Source organism: Patiria miniata, unplaced genomic scaffold, assembly GCF_015706575.1.
Source record: "Patiria miniata isolate m_02_andy unplaced genomic scaffold, ASM1570657v1 HiC_scaffold_6, whole genome shotgun sequence".
In the NCBI taxonomy this organism is placed as follows: domain Eukaryota; kingdom Metazoa; phylum Echinodermata; class Asteroidea; order Valvatida; family Asterinidae; genus Patiria; species Patiria miniata.
Window position 1 is genome coordinate 16,105,675 of NW_024037073.1, and position 19,591 is coordinate 16,125,265.

The following is a 19,591-nucleotide window of genomic DNA, read 5'->3' on the forward strand; positions in this document are numbered from 1 at the left end:
TCATGAAATGGCACCAGACTATCTCTGTCATAAATTTAGGAAGGTCTCAGATATGCACAATTATTCTACCAGGGGCAGTTCCACCAATTTTGTTGTTTCAAGAATTATAGGGCAAGAGTGCACTTCATTTTTTAATACTGGAATTCATCAATGGAATTTACTTCCAAACAGCATCAAATGTTCCAACAATCTTCCTCATTTTAAAAGGGCAGTGAAAGAACATCTCTCTTCTTATTAATTTAGTTTTTTAAGCAGCTGAGAATTTTGTGATTCCTGTGTTTTTTTCTTTAAATTATTTTTCTGTTGATCCAGTGCAATTTTTTTTTAACTTTTTTATTTGTACTTGTACTTGTACGTGTGTTTTTAAGGACCCCGATGGAATTAAGCCGTCTTATAAACAGCTTTTTGGGTTATCCTTGGCTTTGTATTAACATGAAATACATTCGTTTTTAAAAATACCATTTATGTTTGTTTGTTTTTTTGCCAAAATAAATAAATAAAATAAATAAAAATACTACATAGTATACTTTTCAAATTTCATCATTTTTCATAAACCGTTGTCAATCTTGGACAATTTACAGTCTTGGGTAGCAAACAGGGTATCAAAATGTAGCAAACAAAACTCCCAATGGGTGAATATAAATGACGTTATCATAAGACGATCAGATTCAAAATTATGACCCCTCCAATGTGTGTAGACTTCCTTTTTTGACTGTGTTTAGTTCCTGTGTTAAGTCCCAGAATATTAGGAGTTTACTGTGGTTATTTTTTTCATTTTTTTTTTAGTGATTCCTTTGTTGTTTCAGTATATGACAGTAAGACAATGCGAAAACTTTACGCACAAATGTTTTCAATAAGCAGGATTTTGGGGTTTACAATTTAAAGAGAAAAACCTTTATCTGAAGAGTGCGTTCCTAACGTGATGTCACAGCAACAGCGGTTGTCCGGAAAAGCATGAAATATTTTAAACGCTTAAAAAGTGCATTTTTCAAACATATTTAACCCCCCCAATAAATGTCTCATAGTTTTTAAACATTTCGAAGGAAAAGATATTTGCTAACAAATATGTTCCAGTGTAAAATTCATTTCATGGCCCTTGAACACATAACTTTGACAAGCAATATATTTTTTATTAGCAGCTCCCGGGAATTGGGCCAAGTGACTTACTTGGTGGATTCTCCAAGCTCTGGTTCAAGGCCTGTACAGCGTAGAGTGCTTGCAGTTCAAGATGGTTGTCGTTGTTGATGTAGCGTTTCAGGATGGCCATCCGGACTGTAAGTAGATCGTGGTTCATTCTGCAGCTCTCTGCTTCCCCTGCGGATGGATCAAACCCAAAACCATTCAATGCTCGGGTCTCTAAATCCTTCCAAATCCATCAGAACTTTTAAAACTGGGAATCTTTTTGAATCCTACACATTCAAACCTACAAATTCAAACCACCTGGCACTTTTCTTCCGAGGTATTGATTCCTGCAAAATCCTACAAAGACTCTTGGTGGATTTTGCAGGGTCTGGGAGGGTTACAGGGTCCTGCAAGCAGGACTTCAGTTACTGCGAGTGCACTGCTTGCAATAGACTTGTTTGCGAGTTGGCAACGCCCCTTAGACAACCATACGGAATTTGTGGACGTTAAGGGACCGTGACCATTCAGCCCCGTTATGAAAAGGGCCCCCCGGTAAGCTCGTCCCCTCCCAAGAAGTCCTTTCGTACCGTCCCAGCTACCGGCCCAGGAGCTGGTCCGGTTGCTAATCAGGAACTCCTCTATCCTGGGGTCTATTGTTTGCAAGTATTGACACATTTAATATATCCCAGAAGAAACCCGCTTGTGGTTTTCATCTCTCAGTGCGAAACAATAGAACACTTTTGTCGGCACAGATCAAAACCCCTACCATGCGGTTTCGCGCACAATGGGACCGTAAGTTACCAAGTCGTTATGGAAGGATTTTATCTTTAATCCGGTAAGTCTGCTATTGTTCTGCTCTGGACGTTCTCTGAAGGGCAATAAATTGATGCACCTGACCGACTTCAAAACTTCTGGTCAGACAGGACCATGTACCAAACGAGACTGGGCTGAAGACCAGACTGGCTTTGGACCGGACGAGGTACCGGGGGGCCCTTTTCATACCTGGGCTGAATGGTCACGGTCCCTAAGATTTGTTTGTCTCGGATTTTGCGTGTTCCGCATCCATTTGTAGGCCTATATCATGTAATTGGACAATATTTCATTAGCTGCGTTGTCCCGATTCTACTGCGATAGGTTAATAGAGCGTGTAAGTTGACCTCAAAAATGTGCGAGATTCTATGAGAGTAAAGCTCATCGGGGCACCATGAAAAGGATCTACAACGTTATCGTCTTAGTTCTTTCTGCATTTATTTTGTGTCCTGACTCGGCCCATCCAGTCAAGGGCAAATAATTGGTACTTCAAAAGAAATGATAGCATTTCAAAATAAATGAAAACCACTAAGAGGACTTGTGATCGACAAGTAATAGAGTAATAGACCATTATCATGTTGCGGCCATCTCAATTTTTTTCCCATTCAAATCAACATAACCAAAGCGAGGCTGGAAGAAAAAATAGTCTGGTTCCTTTTTGCACAAAAACTATATCATTCAGTACTGTTATTGGATACAGGGAACATGACTGAAATGGTGGCAGCATGAAAAAGGTCTATAGAGATATGCAAACTTGACTGCAACGCTGCACAGGAGACCACAAACTTTAAAAATGACGTCCCGATGTTACTGCCATGAACACTAAAAACTCACTTTTGTGTTCAATATTTCCCATCTCATACTCATGAGAAGCACACGACGTCTGTGTACTCACCTTGTATTGTGCTTTGGACAACCACTGTCACTAAGGCACGGATAAATAACCTCTGTCTCTCCGAGCTGGAACCAATCTGAAGGTTCTTCTGCAAAGAGGAAAATGAAGAAACAATTGGAGCAAATCAAGATAAAAGTGTGTCACCAAGCAAAGAGGTAACTGTTCGCTTTAACGCAAACAACAAATGGGGACAGAATTGGGAAAGCGACAGATTCAATGAGTACGGATAGAGTCAGGCCAGGGAACAACTTGCTTCTTGAAGAACTACCGGTAAGTCCGTCTCTAGCGAGGATGGTTGGTCTTGACTAGTTCGTTTGACTTAGCATGAAATAATTAAGAATATCTCAATCCCCCCCCCCATTGATGGGATGCTAGTCCATCACAGGTTAGTCTTAAGGATGTTACTTTGGGTTTAATTTTTTTAACGATTCTTCCTTGCAAGTGCAGCCTTCATATGGTTGAAGATAAATGCACTGCCAGGAAACACTGGGGCGAACTCCTTCTTAAGCGTGATAAGTGTTACTGGGTTCTTTTACGTGCATCACCCAACACACGGGACCTACGGCTTTACGTTCCATCCGAAGGACGAAGCAATAATGGTTAAGTGTCTAGACTGGGACTCGAACCCACACTCTCCTGATCAGAAACACCAGAACTTGAGTCTGGTGTTCTTAACCGCTCGGCCATGACACTCCACATTTTAAGAGCCGTTTAAACGTTTAGCCATTTCACAAAGGCTGACGCTTTATGTCTGCAGACCGGCGTGATTGACATGATAAATCAACAATGATTGACATAATAAATAGCGAGCAGTCACTGAAAAAGTAAAAACTTCACTACGTGTACCTCAAATGTAATCAAGGACTGCGGAGCTTCTAAGGTTTTGTAAATTAAATAGGTTTGCAAACGTTAGTTATTTGTGCTATGTATGTTTAACTCAAAGAAGATTGCGTGAACGAAGGTCCCTTTTTAATAATTCGGATTTTGTTTAAACGTTTTGGAAAAGTTGTAAACAAATTAAGATTGTTTTTGTTTAAACGTTTATCGTGTAAACATCACATCCTAAGTTAGTCCCCAGCTAATGCCGGCACCTATTTATAGTCCTGGGTGAGACGAGGCAAGTAGGTGTAAAATGTCTTGCCCAAGGACACAGCATATGGTCAGAGGGTGGATTCCAACCCCTAAAGATACAACCATGGAGTCCATTAAAGAAAGTGTGATGAAGCTGTTCTTCCCCAATGGAAAGTCAAAACTAGGAAATCTGGATGACTTTGAAATATCTCTGAGAGATAGCACGGATGAGATCCTGAACCCATCAAAAACACAGATTAAACATATTATTATTATTATTTTTTATTATTATTAATCATTTCTGGTAATGAAACCAAGGATTCCTCAAAAGCGCCCTAAGTACTGTAGCTCGCAAGCCTGAAGAAACCTGTGGAGAGAAGACAATGAGAAGAAGTTACAGTTTTAGAGGTGGGAGGAAAAGCCCAGAAGAATATTCTGGGGAAAACCCACGGAAATCAGGCAGGGACGGAAAACCCAATCCACATATTGGCCCGGGCGGGATTCAAACCCGGGTCACAGCGGTGGAAGGCAAGGAAAGTACCGCTACGCCAACCTGACTCCCCGATAATGATGATGTTAAACTGAAAATGTTGAGACATATTCACGAAGGGGAAACCTTCATGCGAGGTACAGAAACAACCTACAGCTCAATCGGAGGATCCAAGCAAATCTAAAAGCCCCCTGAAAGTAGGGAGTTCTCAAGATGACAACCAGGAAGAATCTGACATCGCTGGGCCTTCAACAGCTCAGGAATCTTCGTTGAACATCCTGGACGCTCCCGTATATTTCTCTTCAGACGATGAATCGCTAGTCACACAGCTAAAATCACTGGGTCACCCTGCCCTGACCTAATGATCACAAATTTCATTTATGTCAGCAACTGATGAAACAAACTGCAGCTGAGTTATTCTCACCTGGATCCAGTCAAAGACGTTGTTGTTGACGTTCTCCCCGCTGGCCAGAATGCAGCCCAGCTCCCGCTTCATTAGCGAATCCATCTCCTCGTCCGTCATGACGTTATTGGCGTTGGCGTCCCCGCCGCTATTTGTCGTGCTGCTACTGGCAGCTGTTAACGTGAAGTCTAATTCCTGAAAAGAGCGAGATGGAAAGACGTCATTTTTGTTTAGGTGTATTTAAAAGGCGTAAGATCATTTGCATTTATCCCCAAAGTAAAAAATTAATATCAAAAACCTTGCTTGGATTAACCCTAACTCCTCAAGGTGATTTGCTAGGAACCTTCCTCATCCTTGCAAATCCCAACGCCATATGGACTCTGTTTATTGTGGTATGCCTAATCCCACGTAAAGCACAGTCAGTTTACTAGTCCAGTACTCATCCTAACAGATTCCAACAAACCCTGGTCCATAAAGTTTAACCCTAACAACCCCAAATCCATCAAAATCCATCCCCCATTTTGGTGGATTTTGGGGGACTTGGTCCAGAAGGCCTGGCGTGACTCAATACTGACTTGGGCCTAATGGCCTGAAGCAGTGCTAGGGGTATCCGATTGATTTTGCCTAGCTTCCTTCACTGCTATTGCATACCTGCCAACATTGAAAAGTCAGAAAGAGGAACAGGGTGCCTACGCATCACACACGGTGAGCGGCGCAGGCGCTCGCGCTAATGAGTGGGGTCCAGGGGCAATCATACAAAAATTGATGTTTACAGGGCCTCTACTGATGTATAGAATGTTGACTGGTGAATAGAAATATTGGAAGGATGAAAATCACATCAACAGAAATTACAAAATATATCATACTTGAAGTGGCAGCATTTTCATAATTAATACCCATTACTGGTCTCCTGTGGAAATGGTAGATGGTTGGCAACCATGGTGTTTTGATGTGTCTGTTGAGGTCATTTAGTCCTCCACTTGAAATCTTTATGTTCGATCGACAAACCGTGCATAAAGCGTATGAATGATTCTTCTCTTCGTGAAGCTTTTATGAAGTGAAATTTTTCACGATATTCCTCTCGGAATTTTTGACTCCTTCGCTGCTTTTTCTCCTTCAGTGTATCATCCTCCTGGTCCATGTTGCAGTTGAGATGCTCATACAAAAACGTTGACAAAAAAGTGTGACTCAGCACGGTCAAAATATCAACGAAAAACCACCGAAGACTATGAAGAAACAACGTGTGTGGAAAACAAACATGGCATCAATACATCCACCGCGCCGTGCCTGGCCCGCGCTTAATTCAGTAAGCACGCAAGAGAGGCAGTACACCAGACGGATGACATAGCGGGTCTCAGTTCACGTCCAAATTATTGGCTGCGGCTAGGTTGTGGCCGATCGCACAAGCCTGCTGTGCGCGCGTACGGCCGCAGCGGCAGCCTATTGGGACATGGCCTGTTCGATGACGTTTGAGTCTGGTTTACGTCCCTTTCGTCGTACATAAGAGCGAGGCGGATTTTATACCATTATGGTAGCTAGTGCCCTCAATACAATAAAACATTTTTCTCGGACAAGTGTGCGACGGGGCCGGGGCATTTTTTAATATTTAAAAAAATTTTTTTTGTATTAGTTCTTCTCTCGCAACTCGGAAAATCGGGACGTTCCGATTTTCGGGCACTTTTTATCTCCTTACCTTTTTATTTACAAATTCTTTTACATCGCCTCCGACGGGTAGAAACATGTCCCACGTGAAGCCTGACGACTGCCACATCTCACCTACAACATTAGCACCCTGAATAAAAATACCACAAGTACATGAACAAACTCAGTGTGTTGTAAGTATGAGAATATGTTAAAGCTGGAGTCCATCATTTGCAGCTATCCAAAAAGTAACTGGCATAATTCTTGTTGAAAAAATACTTGGTTGAGAGATAGTAAGGGGACTAAACTCCCTGTGAAATTACTCTTTCTGGAAAGCTGTCATTTTGAAGAAATCAACAAAAGAAGGCCTTTCCAACGGTGCTTCTTAAATTAGTAGTTCGTTTTGTTTTGCGGCGAAGTGCACGCAAGCATTGGCACAACGCACACTCGCGTGCGGTTGCTATAAATCGTCGGATCAGTGCGCGACATTGCGTAAGCTGCAATCGGCTCAGCAATTTCCGTCAGATCGACAAAAACTAAAATGTAAGGACTGGGACATTTCTAGGACCAAAATCCCATTCGGACCAAATTGCCCCAGGTTTTTCTGGTCAGATCCTATTTTAAAAGACTTTTTGATTCCCAGGACATATCTTTAAGCTCATGGGCTTTTCAAAACGAACCCAAAGATTTTAAACAGCACCTTATTACCTCTGCCAAGGAGGTTATGTTTTCATCGGCGTGAGTTTGTTATTTTTCATGAATTTTTTTTTAAAGGGTGGTCTTTGGTACAAGTACAAATCGTTTAGATTTTGGAATGGATCCGGATCTGGGTCTGGATCCCGGATGTTTTTGAGCACTGAGAACAGATTGCCACTCTGTGTACGTGTGTGGGTAACGCAGCGTGCGGTCCATGAGCGCACAGCACACAGCGCACACACCATCGAAACCAACAGGTCAATGGACTCAACCATTTGATTATGGGGGAGTGGGGAATGTGCAATAAAATGTAGTGGTCCAGTGGATAGGCGAGTATTTCTATTGGTTGTACTGACTATATGGTGGGGAATTGTTCAACCTTGGCGGAGGTTTGCGCTCTCTGAGTGCTACCTAGTTTGCAGCAGTGTCCAGAAGATGGACAAAATTTAAAGGGCTTTCCATGCGTGGTCCGAAATTGACAACGTTATGGTCTGATGGTTAGGAAACTTAATGTCCGAAATTATAATTAATAATAATTTGGAAGGCTAATCATCCTTACACACAGCTGGTATGCTTAATTGCGAAGGACGTGGCTACAACGTGGTCGGGCCGCTGGCACGTAAAGGCGCCTATGGCTGCCGGCCACATCGACCCATTATATGACCATGGAGCACAGCCTGAGAATGCAAGTGTTTGATTTTTCCGGAGGGAGGAAAACCGGGGGGCCCGGAGAAAAACCCTCGTGGCACAGGAGAGAACCAAGGCACAACTCTACTTATATGTGATCCGCGGCCAGGATTCGAACCATGGTCACCTTGGTGAGAGGCGAGCGCTTCACGCACAAGCCACCCATTCCACCCTATGAAAAATTCAAAATCCTCCACAATCCCGTAGGTAACTTTGGCCCTACTCACATTTAACTTGACGGCTGTTCGTAGAATCTCAGCCATGAGGTCCCCAGCCTTGTCCACGGCCCGGACCGGTTCCATCATGTCCGCTAGCAGCTTCAACGACAGCGAGTTGTCCCGGAATGTGGCGCCAATAATCTCCCCCAGGTACATCCAGATTCGAGGGACGTCCAGCGCCATATCATCCGCATACATCAATACCTCGTTGACACTATTGGGGAAAAATAGACAACAATTGTTGTTTTGATAGTTTTCCCTGAATTTTATTTACACATGACATTTGCATACGCAATTTTGTCGTGCGATAATGTCGCGCGCACAAATTAATGAGCGCCTTTACATTTTTGCGACTTATCGCTCAATTTTTTTCAATTCAAATTTGTTTACACATGTACATGCACCTGTGCGGGACACTGCTGCGCGACGTAGTCACTGCAATCACGTATGTGTAAATAGGCCTTGTAAACAGTTGAATGGGATGGCACCCGACTATTTATGCATTCCAAGCCTCACTTTGAAGTTATTTTTTAAATGTGGCTTAAAACATTAGGGTATGTTCAATCAAACTTGGTTGAATTATTCATCAGAGCACACTGGTATTAATGTGTAATTAACATTATTTCATTACTTTCATTTCTATTAGTAAAATCAAAAAAATGAAGATTTTTCCTTGCTTTCAATTCAATATGGCCGACTCGTGAATAAGGCCCATGTACTCAAGCGTGAGGGCCACCGGAGTATTGGTTTCTTATTGTGATCATAGAGGTCTATACAACTTTAGAATATGCAAGATTTTTCATACTGAAAGATTCAATTTGTCTCTGAACTCACCCATCCTTAAATTTTTCTTTGGTGAGGTGGCCTGCTTTCAGCAGCTTGTGGAACAGCATGCCCACCGAGTCCCTGGCCTGCGGGCTCTTCTCTAGCGTGCAGTTCATGGCCGCACGGACAAAGACGTGCATCAGGCTGGGCGACTTCATCTCATTCAGGCACAAGATGACTTCCTGTCGACCAGAAAAATAAAACAACACAAACCACATCAATGAAAATTTAACAAAAATTTGTAATGCTTATATAGTGCTCTCCATCGTATCAACCATCTCAAAGCGCTTTTACAATTATTCCCTATCAGACCAAGAGACCACACAGCAGCCGATATCAGCACACATTTCGGTCCTCTACCCTCACAGGTTACCCATTCATACCCCTGGGTGGAGAGAGGCAATTGAAGTTAAGTGTCTTGCCCAAGGGCACATACACCATGTTCAGAGCAGGGTTTGAACCCATGCAACATCGTGCATGCGTCAAACACCGTAACCACTCATGGAAGTCTCCACATAACACCACACTATCAAAAGGACAGAAATCTGAAAGTCATGATCATATTTTGTTTGCGTGTTAGACCTTTACCTCAATGTCCTTGATGCTGAGGTACTCCTCGATCGTCGCCAAGGCCTTCTTCTCAAACACGTCTTCGCTGAGTTCGGGGTCGGGAGACACTGACTTGACTGGCTCCTTGATGGGGGCCGGGGCAGGCTCGGGCTTCCCTGAAATGGTCAACAATCAAGTTTTACAATGCCATATCTTTGATCTATGATGACATTCGACAAGCAGTGCACACCAGGCCAGGGACCACTTTTGGAGCAAATTTCTTGGAGGAGCCTAGCCAGGCATGCAACTTGGAAAGTAACAATAAAGAGGAAACTCCAATGTTTACAAGACTTGTACAGTGTTTTTCAATGTTTAATGGCATAAGTGTGAAGTGAAAAACGAGGAAATTGGCTGATACGAGGAAAAGTTGCATGCCTACAAGCAAACTGGCTTACGCACATGTTGTCATGGTACCAGTGGGTAACCGTGCTAAGCAAATTGGCATGTGCAGAGCGGCAGAAACAATTACAGTGTATATTGAAAATTGTTCTCTTCATGCATCGGGCTATCGGTACTAATCACCTTTTCAAAACGGCCAAGCTCCTGGGCGTTAAAGAATATATTAGAGTAAAGTGTCTTGCACAGGGACACAATACCAAGTATCACTTATTCTGAGTCCAAACCACTAGACGATAACTTAAAGCTGTGACTTGACTTTACTCTCATAATAAAAAAAAGTTGCTTGTGGGGGTGGGGTGGGATGGGGTGGGGTAAGGGGAGGTGTTGGGGTGGGTTGGGGTGGGGTGGGGTTGAGGGGGTGGGTGTAGAGAGTGCTCCTCACCTCTCCTGAAGTCAGCCTCTCTGTCCTTCTCTCTGGAGTTAGACCGGCGGGCTCCCGTGATCCTCTGCACCTCAGCGAGGGCCGACTGCCTCTCTCGGTTGTTCTGGTCTCGCTCTCTGGACGAGCTGGACCGCTTACCGCCCAGGCTTTGGGGGCCGCGACCTCTGGCCTCGGCCGCCGTTGGCCCTCTGTCAAACAACCGAAAGATTGTCATCAATTTCGTGCGTCTATGAACAATCTTGTCAACAACGACCTTTGTTCTAAACCTTAGGGAACCCTACAGTCCATCCTTTGTAGTAAACACTTTTGTTCCAGGCCTTCATGAGTTTTCTAAAATCAACCGCAATACACAAAACATTATGGCCCACTAAAAGGCGAAGATCTCTTGTAAACAGCGGCTAGCCTTGACCTCTTCCAACCCTACAAATTCAAACCCAAACCCTCTAGGTGGGTTTGCACGACTGGAGAGAGGCTAGTATTTATGACAAGTGGTCCATTTTTGTCTACAAAACTTCAACGTACGGGGCTAAAGGTCTACGGTCATACAGAATTTAGGACTGGTTAGTGTCTCCCAAAATTTCATTTAGGCGACACAAAAATGTAGCAAGCCAGTTTGGAATCTGCGATGCCTACAGAGTATCAAGCATCCAGGAGTAATAACTGGGCAGGGTTTACTCTCCCTTCGCATTCACTGAAGTAGCAGTCATCGGCAAACTAGGGCCTACTGCCTCTCCGACACGTACGAAGGTTTCTTAAGGGACCGTGACCATTCAGCCCCGGTATGAAAAGGGCCCGGTATGAAAAGGGCCCCCGGTATGAAAAGGGCCCCCGGTATGAAAAGGGCCCCCGGTATGAAAAGGGCCCCCGGTATGAAAAGGGCCCCCGGTATGAAAAGGGCCCCCGGTATGAAAAGGGCCCCCGGTATGAAAAGGGCCCCCGGTATGAAAAGGGCCCCCGGTATGAAAAGGGCCCCCGGTATGAAAAGGGCCCCCGGTATGAAAAGGGCCCCCGGTATGAAAAGGGCCCCCGGTATGAAAAGGGCCCCCGGTATGAAAAGGGCCCCCGGTATGAAAAGGGCCCCCGGTATGAAAAGGGCCCCCGGTATGAAAAGGGCCCCCGGTATGAAAAGGGCCCCCGGTAAGCTCATCCCCTCCCAAGAAGTCCGGTTGCTAATCAGGAACTCCTCTATCCTGGGGTCTATTGTTTGCAAGTATTGACACATGTAATATATCCCAGAAGAAACCTGCTTGTGGTTTTCATCTCTCAGCGCGAAACAATAGAACACTTTCATCGGCACAGAACAAACCCCTTGCCATGCTGTTTCGCACACAATGGGACCGTAAATTACCAAGGCGTTTGGAAGGATTTTATCTTTAATCCGGTAAGTCTGCTATTGTTCTGCTCTGGACGTTCTCTGAAGGGCAATAAATTGATGCGCCTGACTGAATTCAAAACTTCTGGTCAGACAGGACCATGTACTGGACGAGACTGGGCTGAAGACCGGACTGGCTCTGGACCGGACGAGGTACCGGGGGGCCCTTTTCATACCAGGGCTGAATGGTCACGGTCCCTAACCAAAACTGGTGATTTTGTTTTTTAGGAATGTCATACCACATTGTAATGTTTGATACTGGGGTCACTTTGCATCATGATACTTTTCATTAAATTATTGGTAAAGTCTACATGCATGTAACATAAGCTGATTTACCCGATCATGATTGGGAAGGGCATATATGTGATGCGATCAAGCTAAATAAGTCGTTTGTCGGGAATTTTTATGTGGAGATTCAGGCCAAAATAGGGCCACTTCATCACATCTCTTGGTGTTCCGACTTCCATAATTTTTGAACTAAAGATGGTAGCAGCATGTAGTTTTCACAGCAGTAAATGCCGAGATTGTGCTCTTTTGAAATCTGTAATAAAAGATTTTTTGACCAGTGTCGACAAACGACTCATGTAGCTTGATCGCATCACATATGTGTTGAAGTTTAAAACGTGGGGAGTAATGTCAAGATACGTTTGTTAACCAATGTCGCAATTCTGTCAAACTGTCATAGTTGCTTATTTTGTATAAAACTTTTAATTGTTTAAAGATTTTTTTTTTTTTTTTTAAATGCAATCCTTGCAATTACACCTTTGTGTCCCATTTAACTGTATGTTCAATTTCTGTTTTGCCATTATCAAGGGTATTTTGGTGCCTTTTTAAAAAGTTTTTATGCTGATAAAAATTTTAGCAAAACTGTGATGTCATTCAAGGCAGAAACCTAAATGTTTCAGCTATTTCAGCGCACAAAGCATTTTGGTCATTTTCCTGCTGTAAAATTTCTTTTCTTTGGTAATTCCTTGTTGTGTCAGTACATGGCAGTAAGCCAATGAGCAAATCTTTCTCACGTACAGCGTGTGTCAATAAAAACGCAGGATTAGAAACAAAAATATTAAGAATATAAACCACCCCTATTCATCATAATGTTAACCCTCTTTTCAAAGTACCTTTCCTTCTCTTCACTATGCTTTTTATCCCATCTCATTTGGACAATCCTGTCCAGAGATAGAGTACATTGAAGAAGGGTTATAAATTCCAAGCTGGTCTGATTTGTGAAATCACACATACCTAATGAAAGGTTTGAATTCAGTACAGGTGAAAGTATTTGTGGATCACAAAGAAGGACATGTGTGGCAGGATTAGGCTTACATAATCCTTTAGTCCACAATCAATGTTATTAGTCAATAATTGCCCAAGTGACCCCAACAATGATAGTCCAGTTATTAAATTTAAGTGATACTTATCATCAGTTGTTTCAAAGAAAGTTTTGTTCTGGTTTAATTGTCTTCAATGCATTCCTGCATTGTACATAACTGGTCGTTGTGTTAAGGTCATTGAATCAGATCAACTCGCTTCAGAAGGGCTTCACAAAACTTGTCATAACTTTTGAACCAAAAGCCCAAATTCCACCAAACAAAAATCTTGTCAAAGATGAAATTATGGACAATCAAATCCTTATCAAATTAGGCACACCAGTAGCATAATTTTCTCAGAAAAAAAATCGCTTTGAATCCTGCGTTTTTATTGACACACGCTGTATAGCAAATTTTGTGGGTTCGCAATTTGAACAGGAAACCCCTAAACTGAACAGTGTCTTCCTGAAATGAAATCACAGCAACAGCGCCCTCAGTTGTATGGATAAGCATGGACAATTTTAAATGTTTCAAGAAGTGCACTTTCCAATAAAATTAACCAACAAGGGATGTCAAAGAGCTTTTATACATTTAAGAAAAGTAGAAAGTTGCACAAAATGTGTTCCTCAGAAGTATTCATCGCGTGGATACTTTAACTTTGTTCGAGTTGACGTTTTGTTCAAAATATGCTAATGCCTGAAACAGGCCATCTTTAGGTCACTAGTGTCAAGTAAAACTAGTTTTAGTATTAAGATGCTGTACCTGCCACCATTCTCCTACAGACCATTATCATGTTGTGGCCATCTTGATTTTTTCCCCATTCATATCAATGTAACCAAAGCGAGGCTGGAAGGAAAGATAGTCTGGTTCCTTTTTTGCACAAAAAACATTATCATTCAGTACTGTTATTGGATACAGGGAACTTGACTGAAATGGTGGCAGCATGATAAAGGTCTACTGTGATTATCATTGATGCGGTTATCGTTACATCGGTTTAATATGGTTCAGCGCAACTCTTTAAGACCGATCGAATTGAATACTAGACTTGCCGCCTACCTTGCCCGTCTGTCTTCAGCCAGCATCGTGAAGCGATTGCTCTGCCTGGGCTCCTGAGGTTCCTGGCTCTGCTGTTGCCCCTTGGCGGTACCCCCGCTACTGCCTCGGCTCCAGCCGCCGAACTGCTGACGGCCAGGACCCAGCTGGATGTCATCGTCTATGCTCTGCTGCTGAGAAAACCACCAGGATTACTCCAATCATTCTACAAGTTCTGACATGTGGACTATTTGGGTGTTTGAATTCACCGTCTTTGTTTTGCTATCCAAAAAGTAACTGACCAAATTATTGTTAAAAAACTTACTTGATTCGCGGATCAACTACACAAGGATAAAGGACTTCCCCAAATTTCTGGTTAGAGGAGTGATATGGCACTTGTGCGTCATGCGCGAGACTCGGCGAGCGACTGCAGTCTTTCAGTGGTCAAATTTCTGTCAGGACTCCAGGTGTCCGCGAACATGGCGTGCTACATGCTCTATACGTTGTTCTATACGCTGTTCTATGTGCGGACGCGGCATATCACGCATGTAGACAAACCGTTCCGTACATTTTGTACACAAGCTCAGATGAGTCGTTTATCCTTGTGTAGAGGATCCGTGCTTGGTTTGAAGTTAGTAATGGCACTTAACTCCCTGTGAAATTATTCCTTCTGGCATGCTGTCATTTTTTAAGAAAACAATAAAAGAAGGTCACTTCCAAAGGTTAAAGTCAAGTGACGCATTTTTGGAAATGACACTCAAGGAACTCGGGGGCTGAAGAAGGCATTCCACTTGCATCTTCCTTACCTTGGTCACCCTGAACTTGGTGGGGTCCACCGACACCCTCGCCGCCTTGGTAGAGGCCACCGTGTTCCAGCCCTCGGGCTGGGGAGGACCTACCCGCTGGGGCTGATCCCGCTTGTTGCGGGACATGCGCGGAGGCGGGGCGGCGGCGGCGGCCTGGATCTGGGCAAAGCCTTCCATTTTCTTCTGCTCCTCCTCCCGCTTGAAGTCCTGCCGGATCTGCTCGATGGTCTTGGGGTTGTCGTTGGCCCGCCGGGGTATCCAGTGCCGCTGCGAAAGGAGAGGAAGAATAAATTCAAATGAAATCCAAATTTAATGGCATTGAAAGATCATCTTTGGGGGATCTCGGTTTTTGTTGGATCTATGACGGGTCGGCCTATTGTTATCATCCAGACCATGTCACTGACTGACTGACCATAGAGCAAGGACCCAAAGAGTTCGTACTCCAAGACTTCAAAAGTAAAATGATGGTCGCCGCGCTCGAAAGCTACAATAGAAAGCACCTGGCGCCAGCTTGCTCAGTTGCTCACTACGCTAATCTCGACACAATAGAGATCCGCGCTCACTAATGCCCAAAAAAGGAGTTTGCATGGCTTCGTAGACAGTACCATGGTAAATACGCATGCGCAGTTGTCATACATCGCTAAAAATGAATGATTTTGAAGTGTTTGTTTGCAGTTGGATGATACTGTATATAAATGTGGTCAACATCACTGGAACAATCATTTCATGAAGAACAAAATGCTCTGTACCTTTAGTGTGAAAACTTGTGACATTTTCCAAAAAAAACCCACATTTCATCAATGATATATTGCCAATTAAAATGTTTGAAAATACATGAAAACTTATCTGAAAGAAATCCAATTTATCTCCAAATTACAGGGACAGATAACGCTTTTAAGCACCAACAACTGCACATTGCTAACTTGAGTTCATAACTCACATCTAACAACTGCGCAGTTGTAAAAACCTATCTTGTCGTAAAATATATTTTTCAAAAAAGAGCAGCGACGTGACATGACTTATTATGCAGCATATAGGGAGGTTGTTGGTTACCAACTAAAAAGGCGGCGACGATCATCGTGTTCAAAGGCCGCTGGCATTCACGCTTTGAATGGTCGAGGATTGCGGTCACAGTGCTGTAGCTATAGACATTCCCGAGGGATTGGTATGTTAACCCTTACTCTCTGAGGGTAGTTTACTGCATGTCAGTTGGTTATGCCAATGCCCTCCAGCTGCAGTTTATCAGAGGATACTTTGATGTAGCAGTGAAGGCTCCAATTGGCAGGAGTTGGAGGCCCTGGAGGGTGCCTGATACTGACCAGCTGGGGGCACTTGATTGTTATCAGAGGACTCTCATTGTTCTCTGTGGCATGTATTGGAATGCCTGTCCAGTTACCCTTGAAATGATATGGCAGATATTGGAGGGCCATGCAAAAAACATAGGAGATTTTCTTGAGGCACAATTGGCATGCGTTGGAGGGTCTAGTAGGGTAAGGGTTAATGGTCAAAATGTAAATCGCCCAAGAGTTCTGACTCCTTGTGTCCTTGCTCTATGGACTGACTGACTGCCTTAGTAAGTCACTGAGAGTAGTCCTAAACTCATGCTTTGGGGCCAAGCTTGACTAGTAAAGCCTAATTTCTTTGAAGTGGTGCCCCATCTCATCCAAGTGGGTACAATTTTACTGTCTTAGGCAAATATCCCCGAGACTGACATGCCAGATTCCCAGCACGTTATGAAGACAAACTTCCCAGAGTTTCTCCTTGATATTTCCCCCCCCCCCAAGACATTTCCAAAATTCTGTGAGAAATATTTTCACTTTAACGAGGTTGCTGGAACATCAAGAGGTGGTGTAGCATTATACAAATAACGAATGTTTGTGAGTGCGATGGTAAGAATAATTTCATGAGGTGACAGATTGAATGTTCTATTCCACGAGGCGAAGCCGAGTGGAATAGAACATTCAATCTGTCACCGAATGAAATTATTCTTTCCATCGCACGAAAGTAAAACATTCGTTATTTGTTTTATACAACACCTGAATAAATTCTCGTCATTTGATTGGTAAATTATAAACTACAATTTATTTTGATTTTAAAGATGTTGAACTACCCCTTCACGAAAATGTTTGAACCCAACGCTGTAGCGCTGGCTCTTTGGAACAATACGCGCTACACTGAACGCGCACACCAGCATGCATTTTGCACGCAAATACCGCGTCATGGAACAAGCGCAAAGTGAAACGGTATAACGCATGGGTATAACGCATGGTCGCACCGTGCATTAAACCGAATAATAACATGTCACGTGATCTACAATTCACCAATCAGATGACGGGGATTTATTCAGGCGTTGTATAAAGCCAATTGTTATTGTCTGGAGAGGTGTGTAATATTCACACTGCAGAGACACTACAAAGCCACCATAGCCAGTCAGTTTAGGGACACATGGCACAAGACGCACATACGCCAAACTGGTGAAAACCTGTCCCTTACTGGGTCACCGTTAAATTCCCTGAGTTTTTCCCAATTTCTTTTGCATAGCTGCCAACTTTTCAAAATCCCAATTAGTAATCAACCCGCGCGGTCATTTTCAACTGCTCGTTTTATCAAAAGCTTTACCAACATCGAGTACAGATACATGGTTTACATGTACACATACATGTGCATACCCTTCTTGTTGTGAATAATAATGTACTGGAGGCCAAAAGATAATTAAAAAAAATAATTAAAAAAAAAAAAAAAAAAATATATATATATTTTTTTTTAATTTATTTTGTTTCAATGTCTGTATTTGTTTGTTGAAGTCAAATAAATATTAACAATAATAACATGTGCGCATATTTTTTTGAGATGCATGTTATCGATGTGGAGTTTCGAGTTCGTATAAATGTTTACACACGTTGATTTAGGGCCACCGTATGCAATAGAAATATCCCGTCAACATACCTTGCAAACGCATGCTGATTTATCTTTTCTGGACGTTGTGACAAACTCAAACTCTATTACCAATTATTCCAACCATAATCCTATTAAATTCCATGATTAAAATCTCGCACTGATAGACTGATCCCAGCAAAAAGCGACCAAATGTGCTCACGATCGTCACTGAAAAGTACTCACAATTCACATACAGTACACACAACCACACATCCACGAGATGCAGCACACAAATGACACACCATTGACAAATAGTTTTAGTCTGGTCCTCAAGTACTCCACTGCGCACACTGCATTGATGTCTATCAGGTGCTTGACTGCATTCTTATTAGACTTGTCACCAGTCCATCCATTATCGCGACATTTCGCCAGAAGTTTTCGGTCAAAAACGATACTTTACAAGTATTTTTTTTTTTCGTTAGGTAGAAAATGGGAAATTCGTAATGTTTTAGTGGCATATCGTATTTTCGTAATTTAACAAACAATTCGTAATAATTACGAAAAATTCGTAACAGTTGGCAGCTATGCTTTTGTGTTTTCCCAAAATTCCCTGAGGTTTCCTTCACTAAAAAGATATATTGGAAACTCGTTTTCAAGGATTTGCCTGATTTCCAGAGTGGGCTGGAACCCTGACATGGTATTCTACAATAAACTACAATAAGTACAAGAGGCAGTAACTTATTCAGCAATGAAATCTTTACAAAACTTGCAGCAAGGCCCGAATGAAAAAAAAAAGCTTACAAAACGTTTGGGGTTACTCACCATTCTAAGGTCCGTAACGTCCTGAAGCATGAATCGGATTCTGGCCGACGTCTTCTTATTACTTATAAGGTTCCTGATCTGGTGGAAGTACTGGTCAATACGATTCTGAAGTTGTCCAAAACAAAGTGAAACAACATGCAGTTTAAAGTACAAGTCGGCAGCATTCAATTGTGTCTAAAATGTTCATATTGCCACTATACTATGCATCTCAACCCACAAGAACCCTGCTCCTTTCACAGGAACCCCATCTGAACCCATAAGAACCCAGTTCAACCCACTCGACACCCAGCGTTTAACACCCAGACACCCAGCTGCACCCACCTTGGCCTTCTCGTGGTCCAGGATCTTGCCGATGGTGCTCATCAGGTGGCTCATGCACTCCAGCGACTCGTCGTCCTTGGAGCACAGCAGCTTGAAGATGCAGTCGTGCATGATCTGCTCAATCAGCATCTGCAACTTGAAGAGCTCGCCGATGAAGCGGATGTTGCCCAGCATGCGCTGCTTGTTCTTGATCAGTTTCAGCGCCAGATCCTCCAGGGCGGAGGTGCGCTGGTCGGCCTGTTCATCAGAAAAACAAAACAGTGCTTATCAAGAGTTTGCTTCAAAGTGGCTACTATACTAGTACTCAAGAGTAGCTCCGGAAGCTTGTTACTCATTTCGTTAGGTCGGGTAACATTCTTGCTAAGCTCCTTCTCGACTCACCGGCAGTTTGGCAATCTTCTCTCTTTCCAGTTTCTCCTCTTGTTCATCGCTCTTCTCCTTCTCAAACTCCTTCTGGCATCGGTTGATCAGGAGCGTGCGGAACTGGACCATACCATTACCTGAGGCAGCTGGCACTTTTAACTAGTAATGACAAATAAAAACGTAGATATTTCAACCCCATATTCCCATGACACGTTTATTTTAGAAGTACATATGACCGATTATTTTGAAGTTGTGCCTTCAGGTAGACACATTCCCGCTTACCACACAATCGCATAAAGCGTTTTGTAATGATAATCATTAAAACTCCAGGCTTCCGCACGTAAATAAATGTGAATGAGTGTATTTTACTTTACACGGTCAATGGAAAACACGTAGCATTTCCAGTACCCTTGATGAAATTTTTACCATTTTTTGTGGACGCTTTG

The 19,591-nt window shown here is 43.0% G+C and overlaps 1 protein-coding gene across 7 annotated transcripts in view; it reads right to left on the bottom strand.

Annotated features, from left to right (window-relative positions):
* The window catches only part of LOC119743128 (eukaryotic translation initiation factor 4 gamma 1-like), a 51,809-nt gene that overhangs the window by 2,663 nt on the left and 29,555 nt on the right, over nt 1-19,591 (bottom strand). For 6 of the 7 annotated variants that reach the window (XM_038219493.1, XM_038219492.1, XM_038219494.1 and 3 more), the window contains exons 17-29: nt 19,164-19,304; nt 18,783-19,019; nt 18,462-18,566; nt 14,763-15,029; nt 13,981-14,150; nt 10,249-10,436; nt 9,447-9,583; nt 8,868-9,040; nt 8,043-8,247; nt 6,485-6,583; nt 4,813-4,986; nt 2,828-2,915; nt 1,168-1,314 (exon numbers count right to left, since the gene is read on the bottom strand). In XM_038219493.1, the coding sequence (XP_038075421.1) occupies nt 1,168-1,314; nt 2,828-2,915; nt 4,813-4,986; nt 6,485-6,583; nt 8,043-8,247; nt 8,868-9,040; nt 9,447-9,583; nt 10,249-10,436; nt 13,981-14,150; nt 14,763-15,029; nt 18,462-18,566; nt 18,783-19,019; nt 19,164-19,304 (2,131 nt within the window). The remainder of the gene's footprint in view (nt 1-1,167; nt 1,315-2,827; nt 2,916-4,812; nt 4,987-6,484; nt 6,584-8,042; nt 8,248-8,867; nt 9,041-9,446; nt 9,584-10,248; nt 10,437-13,980; nt 14,151-14,762; nt 15,030-18,461; nt 18,567-18,782; nt 19,020-19,163; nt 19,305-19,591) is intronic. The other variant, XM_038219491.1, reaches the window with a different exon arrangement.